The following is a 17,138-nucleotide window of genomic DNA, read 5'->3' as shown; positions in this document are numbered from 1 at the left end:
TTTTACAAAATGTTTCACAAGTAGTGAAAAATGCCTCAGCAACCTCAATGATATCTCAGCTTGAGTCTCAGTGTTGTTTTGTGCCTGTTTCTCTTGAGAAAACTATTTTAAAAAAAGATGGTTTGTTTGCCATTTTTTCAATTTGCTTGGTCATTTCCTTGGGCCAAATTAGAGCCTTATATGCACCTTATATTTGACAGTGATTTGTTATATGGTTATATACCATAAACTTTTCCTATTACTGGGGCACAGTACGTCATTCGATTTGAATAATATTCATGAAGCTGCCCCAAAAACTGTTCTTAATTGAATCTATTCACTAGCATAAACTTATTGTGTAGTTTTACGTGCAATAAGTGCTTTCTTGTGTTCCTGGTAGCATTAGAACCTCGTATTTATTAATTTTCTCTAATTGAATTTGAGAGAAGGACAGGTGAGAAATATGAGAATTCAGTTGGGCCATTTCACTGCCAAGAGTAATCTTTATTGCTTTCTGATGTTTACCAAAATACTATAGTCGTACCTTTTAATATCGTTTGGACTGAAAATGGGCGTTTATTTCCTTTAATTTTAGAGACTGACACAATTTATACCTCATGTCATGGCATTGGGCTTCTTTTTTTAATTTATCTGCTGCAAATAAATTTGACAGTTTAGTAGAAGCAAATGCCCTGGCTCTGTTGTCTCTGCCCGTCATCCCTCAAGAGCCTTTTTCAGGTGACTGCAGCTTTCCTCAGATGTCTCCTCATTAGCATACTGAGTCAGCTGGCTGCTGTTTCCAGCTCGACAAGACAGACACCCCCACCCCTTCCCCAGTGCAGTCCTAAATGAGCCATGTTTGTGATGCACTCTTTCCTCCCCCAGTACTTCACCAAAAGTAGGAATGAACTCGAAACAGCTTGTTTGACATGAATCATCCAGTGCAGACAGAGAAATGGCTGTATCTGATGCATGCAATGTGACTGCAGGATGATGGGGAATTATTGAACTGTGGGTAACTTTCTTTAGTCTGGCTGAAGTGATTTATTCTGAATAGAGTACAGTGAAGAAGCAGCAGAAATAGAAATAACCACCCATTAAAAAGCATAGCTGTAAGGGCTGTATTCACTTGAGTTTGGCACACGAGTCAAGTTTTGAATGAAAACAGCACCTCACAGTGACGAGACAACTTAGCTGACGTCTTCTTTATTTCTTTTTTTTTTTTTTTTAGTCTTTTATCACTTATTACAAATTTCTTAACCTTAGAATACAAATTAATCTAAAGCTATAAAACCTCAGCCTGGGAAGAATATGAATGTATTTCAAACTGAGAAAGTAAACATTTTCTTTCTTTAAAATAAAACCTATTAATGTTATCCTATATACATAACCTTTGTTTCCTATTTTTGCCTGACTTTAGTATTTCTTTTCAGACTCTCTTGCTCTTGTGCTTTACGTCTTTCTCTGTTAAACTGCAAGAGCAATATTGTAATTATAGTTGTTTTCTGTTCTTCTCTCCTTTGGTCTCCCTGTGGTTCAGTCACACAGACCCCATAAATGTCATGTCACAAAAGCCTGTTAGTCCGGGTTCATCTCTGAGCCGATCTCTCTGCTTGTTATCTTATGGTGAGTGTCCTGAATTGTTCCACTTTTCTCTTTGTTTTCACTCTCCTCTCATCAGCATCTAATCCGTGTGAGGGGAATGATGGACGTGGTCCCTGCTCACATCTGTGTCTCATCAATTACAACCGAACGGCGTCCTGCACCTGTCCACACCTCATGAAGCTTTCAGCCAACAAGCAGTCCTGCTTTGGTGAGTGAAAATATCTTCCTCGTTTGTCATACTTTGCTCATGTCATCGTGAACATATACTGCATGATACATAGTGGAGGAAAAAATAACATTCTTGCTTTTTGATAGACATCAACATCCCAACTGACTGATTTGCCTCATTTTCTCACCAGCGCTGAAAAGGTTCCTCCTGTATGTGCGACGCTCGGAAATCCGCGGCGTGGACATCGACAGCCCCTACATGAACGTCATGACGGCGCTCACGGTGCCAGACATTGACGACGTCACGGTGGTGGACTATGATGCTCTGGAAGAGCGCATCTACTGGGCCGATATCAAAACGCAGACCATAAAAAGGGCTTTTATTAATGGCACCCAGCTGGAGACCATCATTTCTTCAGGTGAGTATTCAGAAATAGGGAGTATCAATTAAATGCAATATTCTAGAATTAGAAAAAAGTAACATAAAATGTATGTAATTTGTGTAAAATTATATTCAAACATAAGTTTTCAGAATAACCACATATTCCAAGTTAAAATCATGTAACTGCAACGAGAAGAATCATACATTTTATTGCCTATGGTTCCCAACAGTGGTGAATAATAATTCATATTTTATAAAGTGAAACATCCTAAAGATTCAACTACAAATTAGAAAAAGCATGTGCAGTGTGAAAGTCAGGGGCTGAGAGTTTGCAATGTGGTTCAAGTTATTTCTCTATACATACACGCTGTTTCCATCACTTTCTTTTTTTAACCACATCCGTGTGTGACAAGTTTTTCATGCCCTTCCTGACAGATATAGCAAACTGCCGCGGCCTGGCTTTAGACTGGCTTTCCAGGAATTTATACTGGCTCAGCTCTGAAAATGACGAGTCACAAATCAATGTGGCTCGCTTTGATGGCTCCCTGAAGACGTCCATCATCCACGGCATTGATAAACCAAGGTGCCTCGTAGTGCACCCTGCCAAGGGGTAAGTAGATTAGTGCAGCCAGTGCACCTCATGAGTTCACCTTCAGTGCACTGCAATAGACAAACCTCAACTATGCAAAAGAGGGATCAGAGCCTCGTTGTAAAGAAATCATGTTTAACAAGCTGGTACGTTCATGTGATTTTTTTTTTTTAAGAGGTTGTCAGATGGAAGAAAATCTATTGCTGTACGTCCGTCGTGTGGTTCTAATTATAAATGACACAGCATTCATCGATCATGCCGTAAAGCTCATGATGCATTGTGGCTAATTGAATTACTACATGTTCTCTTCTCACCTTCACTCGCAGGAAAATCTATTGGACAGACGGCAACACCGTTAACATGGCCAACATGGATGGGAGCAACAGCAAAGTGCTCCACCAGAACCAGAGGGAACCTGTCGGTCAGTATGAGAGCTCCGGGTAGAATATTGAACTAGACCTCCTGTTTAGTTGCACCTGATTAGATCTGAATATAAATAACCACATTAAAGGATATACATGATTTGCAGTAGCTCAGTTTCCTCGGAGCCTGATGTGTACTTGATTTGTTTAATGATGGGGCTACTGGCACAGAATCCCACTGCAAAGATGTTACAGCCATACAAATAAGACAAACAAACTGAGTGCATTTTTTGATGGTTATGGATTGCAATATAATTAAATAAATTCTAACACTGACATCTGTGCCACCACGTGTACCACTTTGCACCTGCATTCCCCTTATTCAAAGTTAATCTGAAGTGATTCTGCTGTTTGTGCCTTCATTCGATGGAGATAACACAATCAAAGTTTTAACATAAAAGCCCTAATAATCAAATTTTGTCTTAATCCTGTCCCAGTCGATATGTTTACGTGTTTGCACGCAACGATTTTCACAAACTGAATCCGATTGGATTTTGTATCTGGTGACATTCAGTCTGCATCGAGAGTATCGCCAAGAGTCAGAAAAGATTGATTTCACATGAGTGATGTTCTATAAATATGCAGCGTCAAAGAATGTTCTCACCATTCCTGGTTTTTCCGAGTAAATCTCTATAGGTGTCTGGTAAAGACGAAACCAGACCTGTGAGGTCAATTAATGCTGGGGGGGAAAGAAAAAAAAACATTAGTGACAAAAAGATGTAGATAAAGGCTGATGGTATTGTTACTCATTATTTATGTTGCTTTTTTAAGGATTGAGTCAGAACAGGATTGATTTGACTTGAGCTAAAATAGCAGCACAGGTGTGCTTTATTGCCAACAAAAGCTTCAGATTTTGCTGGGGCTGACTGTCAACCCTGTGAACTGGACAGAGACAGCAGCTCTGTAGCTTTTCCACAGTTTCCACATATGACAGTATTAGTTTACAATAATAGGCAACTGTTGTCGTTACTAAAAATTATAGTATGACATTTAACTATATTATCTATCCTCTGCTGCTTTACTGTGGACTGCATCTTGCCTTTAGTCTCCTCTACCACATCCATATACAGGGGGTTGCCTTCTAAATTTGCTCGATGGAGTCTTGTGTTCTGGTTCATTTATTGCACACTACCTTTGTTGCCTTCGAAAAGCTGTTTTAAACTTTGCAACAACACTCAAACTCTCCCTCTCTGTATATGACGCTCAAGTTTTTCTTTTCTTCAAATCATCATGATTCTTTTAAACAAAAGTGTGTGCACACATATGCCATGTGTGCAATATGTTTCGATCCAATATAAAATATTGTCCAACATCTCATCAATTGTGCCAGACATATTACTACTACAGTGTATAGTCTTATTACATGTTCTAATAATATTCCAAGATATTGATCAATGTTCATATTAGATGTGGATTTTAAAAGTGAAAACAGATGATTCATTATCCTTAACATGGTGATGATTGGGGAGGAAAGGATAATCAACTATGGAAAACACAGAAGCATTACAGTGGTTTCCTGTCGTCTCGTGTACATGTATCTAGCCTTCAGTGTAGTGACTGAGCATCAGTGTACTTTGCTTCAGTGCATTGACAAGAAAGTAATTTCTTGAGATGTTCGATTTATATTTTATTTTCTTTGGGTGGGCAATTTAGTCTCTGCTAATAGGAGAGTGTGATATATTTTTACATTGCGGTTTACCAAAGCATCGATCTCCAAAGACATGATCTGCACTATAATTCATTAGGACCAATGATTTGTCACAGCTGCCTGCCTTTAATCTTCTTCTGCATATTCAGGAAATGTTTCTCTCTCTCTCTCTCTCTCTCTCTCTCTCTCTCTCTCTCTCTCTCTCTCTCGCTCTCTCTCTCTCTCTCTCTCTCTGTTATTAAAATTATTTATTGCTTTCGGAGTAAACTTTTCCTCACATGACCTCTGCTTAAGTAAGCAATAGCTGCTCGACTTAGCGAAAACAATCAGCCAGGCCGGATCTCTAATAGTTATTGTTCAAGGTCAAAGTCCTTATTTGTCGCACGCAGCAGCATTGTCTCTGCTGTGGTTCCTCATTCCTACAGGCCTGTCAGCAGCACAGATAGCGCGGTGCATCGTATTTCACCAGCTTCATTTATGATTATGGGGAAGACCTGGGGACAAGAAGTAAATTAATGACGCATTGTGACTGTGAATCTGCCAGACATAAATCCAACACATGGTGAGAGACAGTAAGTTGTCCGCAGGTACACAATTGGAATTGCTGGCTGCTTCCTCCATTAACAGTGATATTCAATAAAAAGCCGGCGTGTCAGCGAAGAAATGGTTGCAAAAGCAGTCTGTCCTACTCTCATTCATTTTTCACGTCAGCTGGGGTTCTTTTAAAGAGAAATATTCACCAGCAAACACATAAACATCTCTATCAGTCCTCACTCAGCCAGATATACTCTGAACACAGTATGTAAATGTTGTGGCAATGCAGCTTTGAAATGGGCTGTTATTGCAAGCTTGGTTCTGTACAGTATATTCAGTGTTGCAATATGTTTTGTTTGCACTTTCTTATGAGAATGTGTCTAATATAGGCTGCATCCATACTAATTATACAAACCCTGGCTAGCTCTGGATGTATACAATTTGCATTGCGTCTCATTGCTTTGTAAAATGCTGTATTATAAAGGGGATACGTGTAGTTCTATGTAAATGGTATAAAGACACACTTAAATAATGAAACGAGCTGTGCTACTAAACCATAATTGCAACCGATATTACAGCGACAGGCCTAAGACTAAATATGCGCTGTGTGATCTTTAATTTAATAAGATTATATGGTAGTATCATTCTTGTTGTGCCATACTAAACTGTCCTCATTCTGCACATCAATCTGCTTTCATTCCTGCTAGCATAATAGTCCTTTTATTTTATCAATATCATTCCAAACATCTCATAGCAGCCAACAGTAAGATAAGGACCTCAATATTATGTAGAAAATAAAATAATGGTCATAAACACTAGTTTTCAGCTCTTTTAAAGATTTTCCTCTTTTTGTAGACTGTATCTCTCCGTGATGGAAAATGTTTCAGCACCAGAGGCGCACATCCCTCCAGTCCCTTCAGCAAACACACTCCAGTTGTTATATTTTTGCCGCCATAATGCATGAGATATTGCACGTACAGCAATTATCCAGCAGTAAAATGCAATTGAAGTGAATGACAACAAGCATGAAAAGGTAAATTAAGTATTTTGGCAAATCTGTGTCTGTGTTTTACTCTCCCAGGCCTCTCCATCGACTACACTGCCAACAAGCTGTACTGGATAAGCTCGGCCAATGGCACAATCAACAGGTGCAATCTGGACGGCAGCGGGTTAGAAGTGCTGGAAACTCTGAAGCGGGAGTTAGCCAAAGGCACCGCTCTGGCTGTGATGGGTGAGTGGAGCTTGTCACGAGCGCATCCGCTCGCCTCTGGTGGATTATTCAATGATTGTGAAGAGATTACATGTTTAACCAGTTAAGTGGCTCTCGGATGGACCCCTCTTATATGCAGTCCACGCAACAGTTGCAGCTCGCCTTTTGTGAAGTAGCAGGGGCATTAGATAATTGAAACACAACAGAGCAATGACTGGTGATCGATTTCCTCACCTCTTTCATAATGAAAAGGGTGGAGGGTGTTAATTACGTGTTGATTCTTGGTATCAGCGCTGAATCCAATGTGTCACACCATCCATCAACTCATTGGTTCATTTGGAAAATCACCTGAAAGTCACATCTATTGAGCTCACGTCGAATAGCTCCACACACCCTGCTTCATTTCAGTATCCCACCTTTTTTCCACCACATGCATACTAACTGCTAATTACAAGTAATTTACTTTGCTTCAATGTGGAAATTGTTATTTTTTGTCCCGAGCACAACTCAGAAGAAAAAGATCAAACGAAAACTACAGTTATGGACAGCATTGTGCTAGATTTTTTTTACTATGAGTATTTCATTTTAAATGGCTCCTTCTGACTGTACATTTTCACTAAATTCATGTTACACGTACTGAACTGTAAGAAATGTATGGCATTTGAAAAATGACTTTGGATTTTTGATAAAATGTGCATAAACTGAAGAAGTCAACCACATTTTATGTTTGGATAATTATATATAGGATGTCAAAGATAATACAAATTGTCATCATATTATATTATTCATTCTATATCATATTGTACAATCATATTTCAAAAATATTGCAATGTGTTGTAAAAGTGACCAAAACCACACATCGAGATCATCTACAGTAATATTGATCGACAATACAATGTCCTATTTGAAGATGTGCACACTAAATATGACTTTCTAGACTTTGCAGGTGTATTCTCTCTTCTGTATGTGTATTGTGTACACGTTCAATATTCCCCCATGATTTTAAAATAAATGTATCTATTATTAAAAGGGTGAAAACATTTGTCAGGGCAGCATAGGGGTGATTGTGTTGTAATTGACACAGTATACGATGAATTAGAACATTTCTCAGTTTTTCTGTGACTGCTCATCCGTCTTTTCAATCAAACTATCAGCTCCTGATAATGTTTTGTGATAAAAGAAGCAACGTTTTGAGTCATCTATCAATTTCTATGCATCTTCAAATAGTAAGAAAACGCTGCACCATTTAGGGCCTGAATTTAACTGGACACACAGTAGCTTATTTTTGTATTGACATATCCATACAACTGTTGTTTTGGTGAATATCTTCAGAGGCAGACAGGTGCTTGAGATTGTAATTGCTATTTATACAATGCAAGCACCAGACAGTTAAATTACATTTGCAAAGGTTGTTTGAGTCCTTGTTGAAGCTGGTTGGGGTCTAATAATGCTCTGATTGCTGGCTTTGTAAGCAGACACCAAACAGCATTCCTAAAAACATTGCTGGATGCCTGATGGAAGTCCCATTAGCAGTATCGTTAGTTTGGAAGTTAAAAAGAAAGAGCGACCCAGGAAGCGAGAATGATAATGAATTGCTGACAAATAGAAAACATCCAGCAATTCAAGCTATTTCGTACTTCACCACATTTCTACAGTTTTAAAGTTGTGATGATAGCAGAATTCACTCCTTAAAAAAAAATCCCTCCCAAAAGCAGAAAACAAACCAAACTGTACCCCACTCATACAAATAACACCAAAAAAACTAGAAATCGTTTTTTATTCATGTCCGTCTTTTGCTTTGTGCATTTTTTTTTATTCTCTTAAGCAAACCTTAATTTAAATTTTAGATTGCCTCACTTCCATGCTGCTGCAATCTTGACAATTGGGAAGCCTCCCAGTGAGCTATGTGGATGCATTTTGCTTGCCAAACCTGGTAATGAGAGGAGATGGTGGCTGTGTGTCTGTGTGGACTAAAAAAAAAAGAAATGCTTAAAAACATAGAATAATTGACAGGCTGATGCCTTGTGATCTTGTAGTGTGCTATTAATCATAACAGGCTTTGGTTTCCTGTGTAGTGGGTATCAGTCAGCATGCACAAGGAGCATTAATTACAGTGTTACAGAATAACACAGCAGTCGCCCATTGGAATCCCACAGTCTTGTTAGCTGTTAGCATTTTGCGAATCTAAGCTACTTTATGTGATTCTTTTTTTATAAGCACTTCGCTCACTGAAGGCTTTGACTATGAAGGAATGGTCGTTGGAGACTTCATTATTGCACTTCACAAACGGGAGATAAAATGCAAGCTGACATAGACTAATGGCTCGGTTCCTACAGAGGAGCAGGTACAGCAAAACAGTGAAACCATGTCTGCAGGTCTCCATCAATCACAATTAACTACGTTTTGTTATGTTGAAGAAATCCAATGGTACAATGAACAGCGCTGAATTACTTTATCAATAGAAGAAAGAGAAGCTTTCAATGATTTTTGCATTAGTAACATTAGTTATATTACTGCTTATTATATTTTATTCAGATGTGGCTTATTCTATGTTCCACACACTTATATCAGTAGTGATATACAGATTTTCAACAGATTATCTTAAATTAAATAAGAACTGGTTTTGTGTTATCCCTTTGAGATATGGGTAACCATTTGCTGCACACAAAGCTGAACCATATTGTTGTGTGCAGTGATTACTTTGATAGTTTTCTAACACATTCTGTGTGCATTAAAGATTGGATGGTGGACTATGGTGAAGATATATATGGAATTACCCTATATGTGACATGATGATTTGTCCAAACTAACCTATTTATAGACATGTAGTACATGAAGACCTTTACAGCTTGTGGACGTTTGTGATTATTTAGGTCAGGCCATGTGTGGGAGCCTGTGGATCTTTAGTGCATGAATATTTTAATTTCACACATAATGTCGCTTTTTAAATAGTTTCACCATTGCATGATTGGTTTCATCTGCTGTTGGCATGGACGCTGGGCTTTAAAATCACGTTTCACCTTTGATGTGTGTCGAATATTAAGTGGAAAAAGTTACTATACACAATGGGACATTTTTCATATATATTTACATGCCTGAGCTCACACCAATTTAATAGAAGCATAACATACTTTAAAGTTAGCAAATTATGTATTTTATAAACATTCCAGCTTTTTTGGTTGATGATTTAACAAAATATTTTAATTGATTATGAGACTGACAAAAAGCAGCAAGTCAGAAAGGCCATGTTTTCTGCTGTCAGCAGGAACATAGACCTTTGTTGCATCCCATTACGGAGAGATGTCTTCTCTGCGGGTTTTGTTTTCCCTGCACGGGATAATCAAGTGCAATTTGCTGCCCATTTTCTCTGTTTACAATGTTTTCTTCAACCGTCCCCTTTGCCTTTGTTTTTCCTGATTAAATAGTAAAAGGGAAATAAACAAACATGTACTATAACCGGTATTCAAAATGCAACGTGTATTTGAATACATGTGCAGCCTGCTTTGTCGGGGTAATAAATTGCCAATATCATCAGATAAGCATTAAAAGTAATTAAGAGCTTTTGTGTCCTCTGTAGTGACATAACCAATCAGCATTAATGAGCATGAATCCAACAATGGCCCTGGTCTCTCTTCACACGACCATGAAGGCTTGATTGATCAGTTAGTTGTGTTTGAAGTGGTTAAGGTTGCTCCAAAGGACCACCATGTGTAAACAAAGAAAGCTTGTTCAAACATGATTGATCTGTACCTTCCTCACAGGAGGGGGAGGAGGAGAGGGAATTGAAGGTACCCTTAAAACCAGACACACATTTCTGAGCAAGGTTTCCTGAATACGCAGCGTTAACCTGTGGATTGCAGTACTCAGAGAGGAATCAAGCATTTTGTATTGATGCAGTGTTCTTGTTTCATTTCGGCCTCTCGTTTTTACACACACGAAACGGTATAATGAAAGCGCCGTCAGTGACACAAGGTCGACTCACTCGAGTCCTAAGGCTCTGTAATAATTGGATTAGCCTGAGGGAAAATTGAGGGCTTCTATTTGCAAGGTATGAGAGATCCATCAGCCTTGACTTGACTTGGATCAAACCAGCGGTTGAGGTGGAAATTCAATATGATGTGCCACAAGTGAGCAATCGCACATCGCCATTGGTTTCTGCAGCATCGAATTAACACAGGGTAGAAAGCTAATCTTGTGTAGCCTGCCGTCCATGATGTAATGTTTCGTAAACGGCATGTTGACTGTCATTCCCACTCATGGCAAACTTAATTCATCTGATTTGTAAAAATGTGCTAAAGCCTTCGTTGGCCTTAAGAAAGTAGAACTTAATTCAGAAAAGTAAACACAAAATATTCTACCTTGTGGAGACTTTCAATGATTTATCAAAAGTGGATATATTACACTTATTTTCTTGGGAATTACAATATGTTGGTGGATTTCTCTGCACCCCATTGCTTCGACTGTATGATGATGACTCCCTCATTTAGGATAGATATCCAGCATAATTCAAGAAGGTATTATACTGCAGCACGTTCTGTGTGCTGCATGAAATGGTTGAATTAGCAGAAAACATAAAAGGAAATTTACTTGTAAATGGCACTGCATTAAAAGAGGCAGCCATTTATTGAGTGGTTACTGCTGGTGCTGTTACCAGTGTATTTTCTCTCTGCTACAGTTGGAAAATCCAAGGATGTTTGTTCCAAAGTCCAGTACTCCTCTGAAACACTGGAATAATTCTTCATGTACAATCATTTTTCTTAAAACTCATTCCTGTTTAGGTCATTTTTGCCTTCTTGGTTACTTTTTTCAGAGTAGTTTAGCACTCTTCTCTGATTTGAAATGTTTTTTAGACCACTTTGACTCACTTTTTTTTTTTTTTATTTAATGTGGTCTACAAATAGTTTAAGTACATCTGATTGGTCTTATAAAACAGTTGGATTTTTGTAAGGGAAAATATCCCTTTCCTTTCCAATCCAAGTATGTACCTCTTTTTGAATATTTAATTTTCATCCTTCTTTTTCAGGATAACAATATTTTTTTGCTGCTTCAAAAGAATCTCACTTACAATGCTTATTCTGTAAAGAAAGGCCGTCTGACTCTTCTCTTCTTTGCACTTCAGTAAGATTTGAAGATTGAGCTTTCCTGTCACGTCTGGCAAGTCTGTGTCAAAGTGCTTTGGACTGTGCATCAGTGATCTCTGCTGAGAACAAGGATGGCAGTGGGAGGATAGTGTGGTGGAGGTGGGCTTGGCATGCTGGGGTCAGGAGCCCATTGTGCATGTGTCTCTTTGCAAAGACACATTCATCGCTTACACTCGTGAAGGGCAACACTACAAAAGCCCTGAGGCTGATGTTCACTACCACTCAGAGCCAGACAGGTCAGTCACACTGTCAGATCATAGCAGGTAACAGCATCCTGCCACATATCAGCTCCTGCACTGCTTCCGGTACCAGACACATTTGTTTGCACATTGAAAACCACCAAAATCGAGCTTATTTCACTTAATTTTGAAGATCTCGTTTGCGTTAAAGTACACAGAAGAGATTTTAAGTGGGACGCTTTCCGTCAAGATAAGTTATGACTCACCAAAATGCACTTACCATAGGTAGCTAGTGGGCGGATGTTGAACAGGGTATCCCATCCTTTAATCTCAAATCGGCTCTGAAAATACCTCAATTATTAAAGGGCTGCATGGCATCAGACTGCCAGCCTGGAGGGGAATTAGACTGCCCTCAAGCACCGCATTTGCACTCGGAATTGGTGACGAAGGTTAAAATTTGATTGTGCTGTGTCTGGACTTTTTAAAATCTTGCTCACATCTAAAACTTTCTACATGTCTCAGTGAAAAGGATCAAATCAGGCAGCACCACAGAAGCCTGGATGTGGCTGAATCTGCATTTGGAATCAAGCTTTTTTTGTTTGTTTTTGTGTACAGGTGGCAAACTGTGGTGGGCAGATGACGAGTTAGGACAGCTGGGGACAGTCACCAAGAGAGACGGACGAAACCTTGTGATTCTGAGGAACAAGACAAGTGGGGTGGTTCACATGAAGGTGTATGACAGGGAGGGTCAGAAAGGTAAGCAGACTCCCCAGACATACTGGCACACAGAAAGAGAGACTCGCTACCAGCACGCAATTCCTCACTGTTTGCCTTGTTTCTGTGTGTTTGACATTCAGGGAGAAATCCGTGCCAGATAAACAATGGCGGATGCTCCCAGCTCTGTTTCCCGACTTCAGAGAACACACGCAGCTGCTCCTGCACCGTTGGCTACAACCTGCGGAGCGATCGCATGTCTTGTGAAGGTAAGCTTTCCAGGCTCCCTTGAGCCACTCATTACCCTTAAAGTGAAATTATGGGTCTGCGTTTGTGAATGCTTGCGTGTGTACTCCAGAGTGCACATCATTTCCTGTACTTTCATATATGTATTTATATGCTAATGGGTGTTCCACTTTGCTCTGTAGGGGTCGATTCGTTTCTGATGTACTGTGTCCATGAGGGAATCCGAGGTCTCGCTCTGGATCCAAATGATAACAGTGAAGCCCTCATGCCCATCACAGGCACCCTGTTTGCTGTATCAGTTGACTTTCATGCAGGTATATAACAAGAAAGGGATTTTCACTGATCCACCCATCATCAGTAATAATCACTTCATTCTTTCATCTCAAATATCATTGTGAATGCAGGGGGAACTGTGGTGCACTGGTTGGAACTGTTGCTTCACTGCCGGTGGGTTGCTGGTTTGGACCTGGTAGTCAATGATTAGTGTTTTATTCATAGGATTTCTCTATTATAAAAAGTAAAATCTTGTTTGTTTCATTTGTTTGTCCAAAATGCAGATCATTGCTTGTGTTGTTTTTAATCTGTACACATGATTAATTTACTACTTGGGATGTTCCTGGGAGTTTCTCAGTTGACAAAACGATTGCACTCTGTATTTTTAGGCGTTTCAAACATTGTTTGATATAACTTGCATCTATTAAGAGGAACTTTAATAGGTTTTAATCACATTTTTAAATTATTGGATTTCAGATGCTACTGAGGTACAAGGCACTTTATGCCATGCACTACTACTACTACTCGTATGAAGGTTAGAACTTTGCATCCTGGCATAGTGTATTAAAACTCAACGTAGCAACTTCCTGGAAACATTTTCTTCTCCTAAGTCGGTCCTGTGAGGTCATTGTAGTGACGAGCAGTATTATTCTCTCAGAGCCTAAACATGTCTACCTAACTCACAGATAACAAGAACCCCTACCAGTTGCAGCTGTTGTTTTTAGTTTTTAGCCTATGATAGGCTCCATGCCGCCTTATCATTTTCGAGATGAATATTCTGACAAATCACACAATATCTCTTCATTTACTGAGGGCTGTGTAGCTCCTATTAGAAGTGGACAAGGGCATGACACCTTATCAACACCTTTTTATATGGACAAAGCCCGAACATAGCACCTCTGGTGCTAACGAGTGACTCGGGGTCATTTAACCGCATCTAAAGACTTGTTAAAAACATTTGGTTAAATTTGCACACCTATTTAAACTTCAGCGTATCTGATGAAGGTATGACAAGCATAGCTGGTGCTAAACAAGAGCAGTTGTACCCTCTGTGATGGTGTCTTATAATAATGACATCTTACTGGTGGTTTTAATTGTGATAGTTGCCATGTTTTACTCTTCTTAGGTAATGAAACAAAACACCACTGATTCCATGATAAACTAATCAAATTACTGCAAATGAGCAATTGCATAACTGGAGAAACAACAATGTAAGAAGTTTTCTTATCCCTCCATTGGATGATTAAAGTTCAATATTTACAAAAAGTGCTGGAAACAACACACCCAAACACTCGGAGCTCTGTAATAAGCTTTTAAATGAAAAGCATTAAAAATTAAAGGAATTCGTCATTTTTTGGAACCAGTTAACTATCCCTGGTTTTACAAATGTACAATATACTACACAACACTCCCCCGTTCCTTTTTTTTCTTGCATATACAAACCTTTGCCCCTCCATGTGGATACACTGAAAGACTGAAAGGTCTTGGTTATACAGTGCGTCATATATTTTTTGAATAATGTTCCAGAGCCGTGTGGAGTGTGGCGCAGATGAAAGAGTAATAAGATCACATTATAGGCGAACCTCCGCATGAATAACTATTTCTTCACACACCTCAGAAGCATTCCTAATGCAAAGCAATTCCCAAGATGTTGTGTCGGACGAAGGTGCTGTAACTTTGCAAAGCATGAATGCAATAGCTTGTGTCTACATTTGTTACATCTGTGCTTCCTTTCGTATAATATAACGGATAAAAAGTATCAATTTATTACACTGACAAATGCTATGAATACACCCCAGGCTGGTAGAGTCCAATATACTGAAGGTAATAGGTTATTGGTGAAGCATGATAACATGATAAGCTGGCGTATGAAGGAGAGAGAAAAAAAAAAAAAACAACCTGGTTGAGGGAGATTGCCTATACTCAGATGGAAAATTTACATGCACATGTTTACATACTGAAGATTTGCAGGAAAAACAGCATACATGTTTAGGTAATTTCACATGAATATGAATAAGGGCACTGAAAGTGAGAAAAGTTTATTGCATACAAATACATCTGAAATTATTTTATTTCAGCAACTTAAATGTGGCAGCAGAGGCTTCTAATGGAACCTCCATTGTGCTCTGATGTGCTTTAGTTGCCGACGTCTTGGTTTATCGAAGGCATTGCAACTTTATTAGTCACATCAAATAACGTGAACAGCAGTTGGGAAAGAACAAGATCAGATATAAACAATATATTTATGTATGAAAATTAAAGATAAAGTTATCCTTAAAGATTTATTGTTATCAAATATTCAATCCCCAGTATTTTACAGGTCCGACCACAGACACCTGCCAGAGACTGGCAGGTGTTCATACTGAGGCATGCTTCAGGTGGTGGATGGTGTTATTAAACAGACGGTTCAAATATTACACTATATACAATGTGTGTGTGTGTGTGCGTGTGTGTGTGTGTGTGCGTGCGTGCGTGCGCGCGTGCGTGCATGTGTGTGTGTGTGTGTGTGTGTGCATTCCAAAGAACATGATTTGGTCTACTTTATTTCCAAATATGATCAAGGTGACACGGTAAAGAGTTAAAGATTAAAGCATGTAGACAAGAGGTCTTCTTCTTCTGGTTTGTTACTTTCAAATGGACTCAATATGGTACATATGTAACTGGTACCTATGGGATGACCCATTATGACTTGGTGATCTCTTGACTTATACTCATAGGTCAAACAGGTGCAACAGGTCAAAGTTGTGAATTTCTGAGTGACATATATCAACATATATCAGATGGATACGTATAAAAAGGTATTTAAATATTGATGGGTCTCATGGAAATGTCAAACCGTAAGCATGACACAATGTCACATGTGAATAATTAATGTTTGTTAATGGCCTACCGTTGCTGCACTCTGTATAAACCAACCCCTCGGGAGGCATGTGCCTCACAAAGGCTTCATTTTTAGTGGACAACAAGGATCTATATAGGAGTTTTCAGATGAAGTCAAGAGTGCACCGGAAAACAACAGCATGCTGGGTCAGTTGTTATGCTGACAGTGATGGTCATGACTCAGTCTGACATGAGTCTGACATCAGACCTAGTAACTACCAAGAGAGCCTGACTTTGAATTTAAGAGACACGAAAAGTCGATGCCAATCTTCAAGGAAAATAAAGACAGGAAATAAGCTCAATCCAAAATTAGGAACAAAGATGAAGAACAAGATTGATGATTATACAGCCCCTCCCCCCCAACGTTTCTTTTTCCCATCGGTAGGTGAACATGCAAATGTGTTCCTAAGACCACCCAAGAGGAACCGCTGATAGGTCTCACATGTCATTTACATGTCATTACAGAGACCAGCCTGCTAGAGCAGAACAGATGAAGCCCTGCAGTTGTACTCTGTCGTATGTCATCTCGGTGTTAAGCGAGTGTGAACAGGGCAGCGATGAGAAAGTGCAATTAAACATATAACGCCATATAACCTCTTAACAACCTGTACAGAGACAAACTGACAGGCAGAGGGAAAAAAAAGATGCACTTCAATACTGGTTCATAAAAAAATTACATGCTTTTTTTATATGCTTATTTAATTGAGCTGTAAAAATATAAGATGTCCATAACAATTTTACCAACACCCTGTTTTGCATGAAACAGTCTACTACCCTGTAAAATGTTGCCAACAATGGAAGATCCTGACCAGACGTCGTGCGTCAACAAGGCGCTTTGCCTGAACTGTGGGCCAGCTCACCATCATACTTTATAGTGCTACACAACATCTGGTGCAATGGACCGTGATGCAGTAAAACGCAGCTTCATGAGCTGCTTTGTTTGAGGGCATAAATACTTTTGTGGCAGTTGCATTCATCATTCCATTTTGTCTCATCATTAACTGAATGGCGCACGTTGCAGGAAATGATACCGTGTACTGGACAGACATGGGACTGAACAGAATATCCCGTGCCAAACGTGATCAGACCTGGAGGGAGGACATCATTACTACCGGCATCAGTCGAGTGGAAGGCATCGCCGTTGACTGGATTGCTGGTTAGTGTTGTG

General features: G+C 39.3%; 1 protein-coding gene across 1 annotated transcript in view; it reads left to right on the top strand.

Annotated features, from left to right (window-relative positions):
- lrp1bb (low density lipoprotein receptor-related protein 1Bb) overlaps positions 1–17,138 on the top strand; it is a 292,776-nt gene that overhangs the window by 191,110 nt on the left and 84,528 nt on the right. Inside the window, exons 28-36 of the mRNA XM_080497951.1 lie at positions 1,661–1,792; positions 1,944–2,171; positions 2,570–2,744; positions 3,050–3,144; positions 6,409–6,558; positions 12,473–12,613; positions 12,715–12,840; positions 13,000–13,131; positions 16,992–17,126. Coding sequence (XP_080354077.1) covers positions 1,661–1,792; positions 1,944–2,171; positions 2,570–2,744; positions 3,050–3,144; positions 6,409–6,558; positions 12,473–12,613; positions 12,715–12,840; positions 13,000–13,131; positions 16,992–17,126 — 1,314 coding nt within the window. The remainder of the gene's footprint in view (positions 1–1,660; positions 1,793–1,943; positions 2,172–2,569; positions 2,745–3,049; positions 3,145–6,408; positions 6,559–12,472; positions 12,614–12,714; positions 12,841–12,999; positions 13,132–16,991; positions 17,127–17,138) is intronic.

This window comes from Blennius ocellaris (genome assembly GCF_963422515.1).
Source record: "Blennius ocellaris genome assembly, chromosome: 6".
Taxonomy (NCBI): domain Eukaryota; kingdom Metazoa; phylum Chordata; class Actinopteri; order Blenniiformes; family Blenniidae; genus Blennius; species Blennius ocellaris.
Note: the sequence above shows the minus strand (reverse complement) of the source record. Positions and strands in the feature narration are given on the sequence as shown.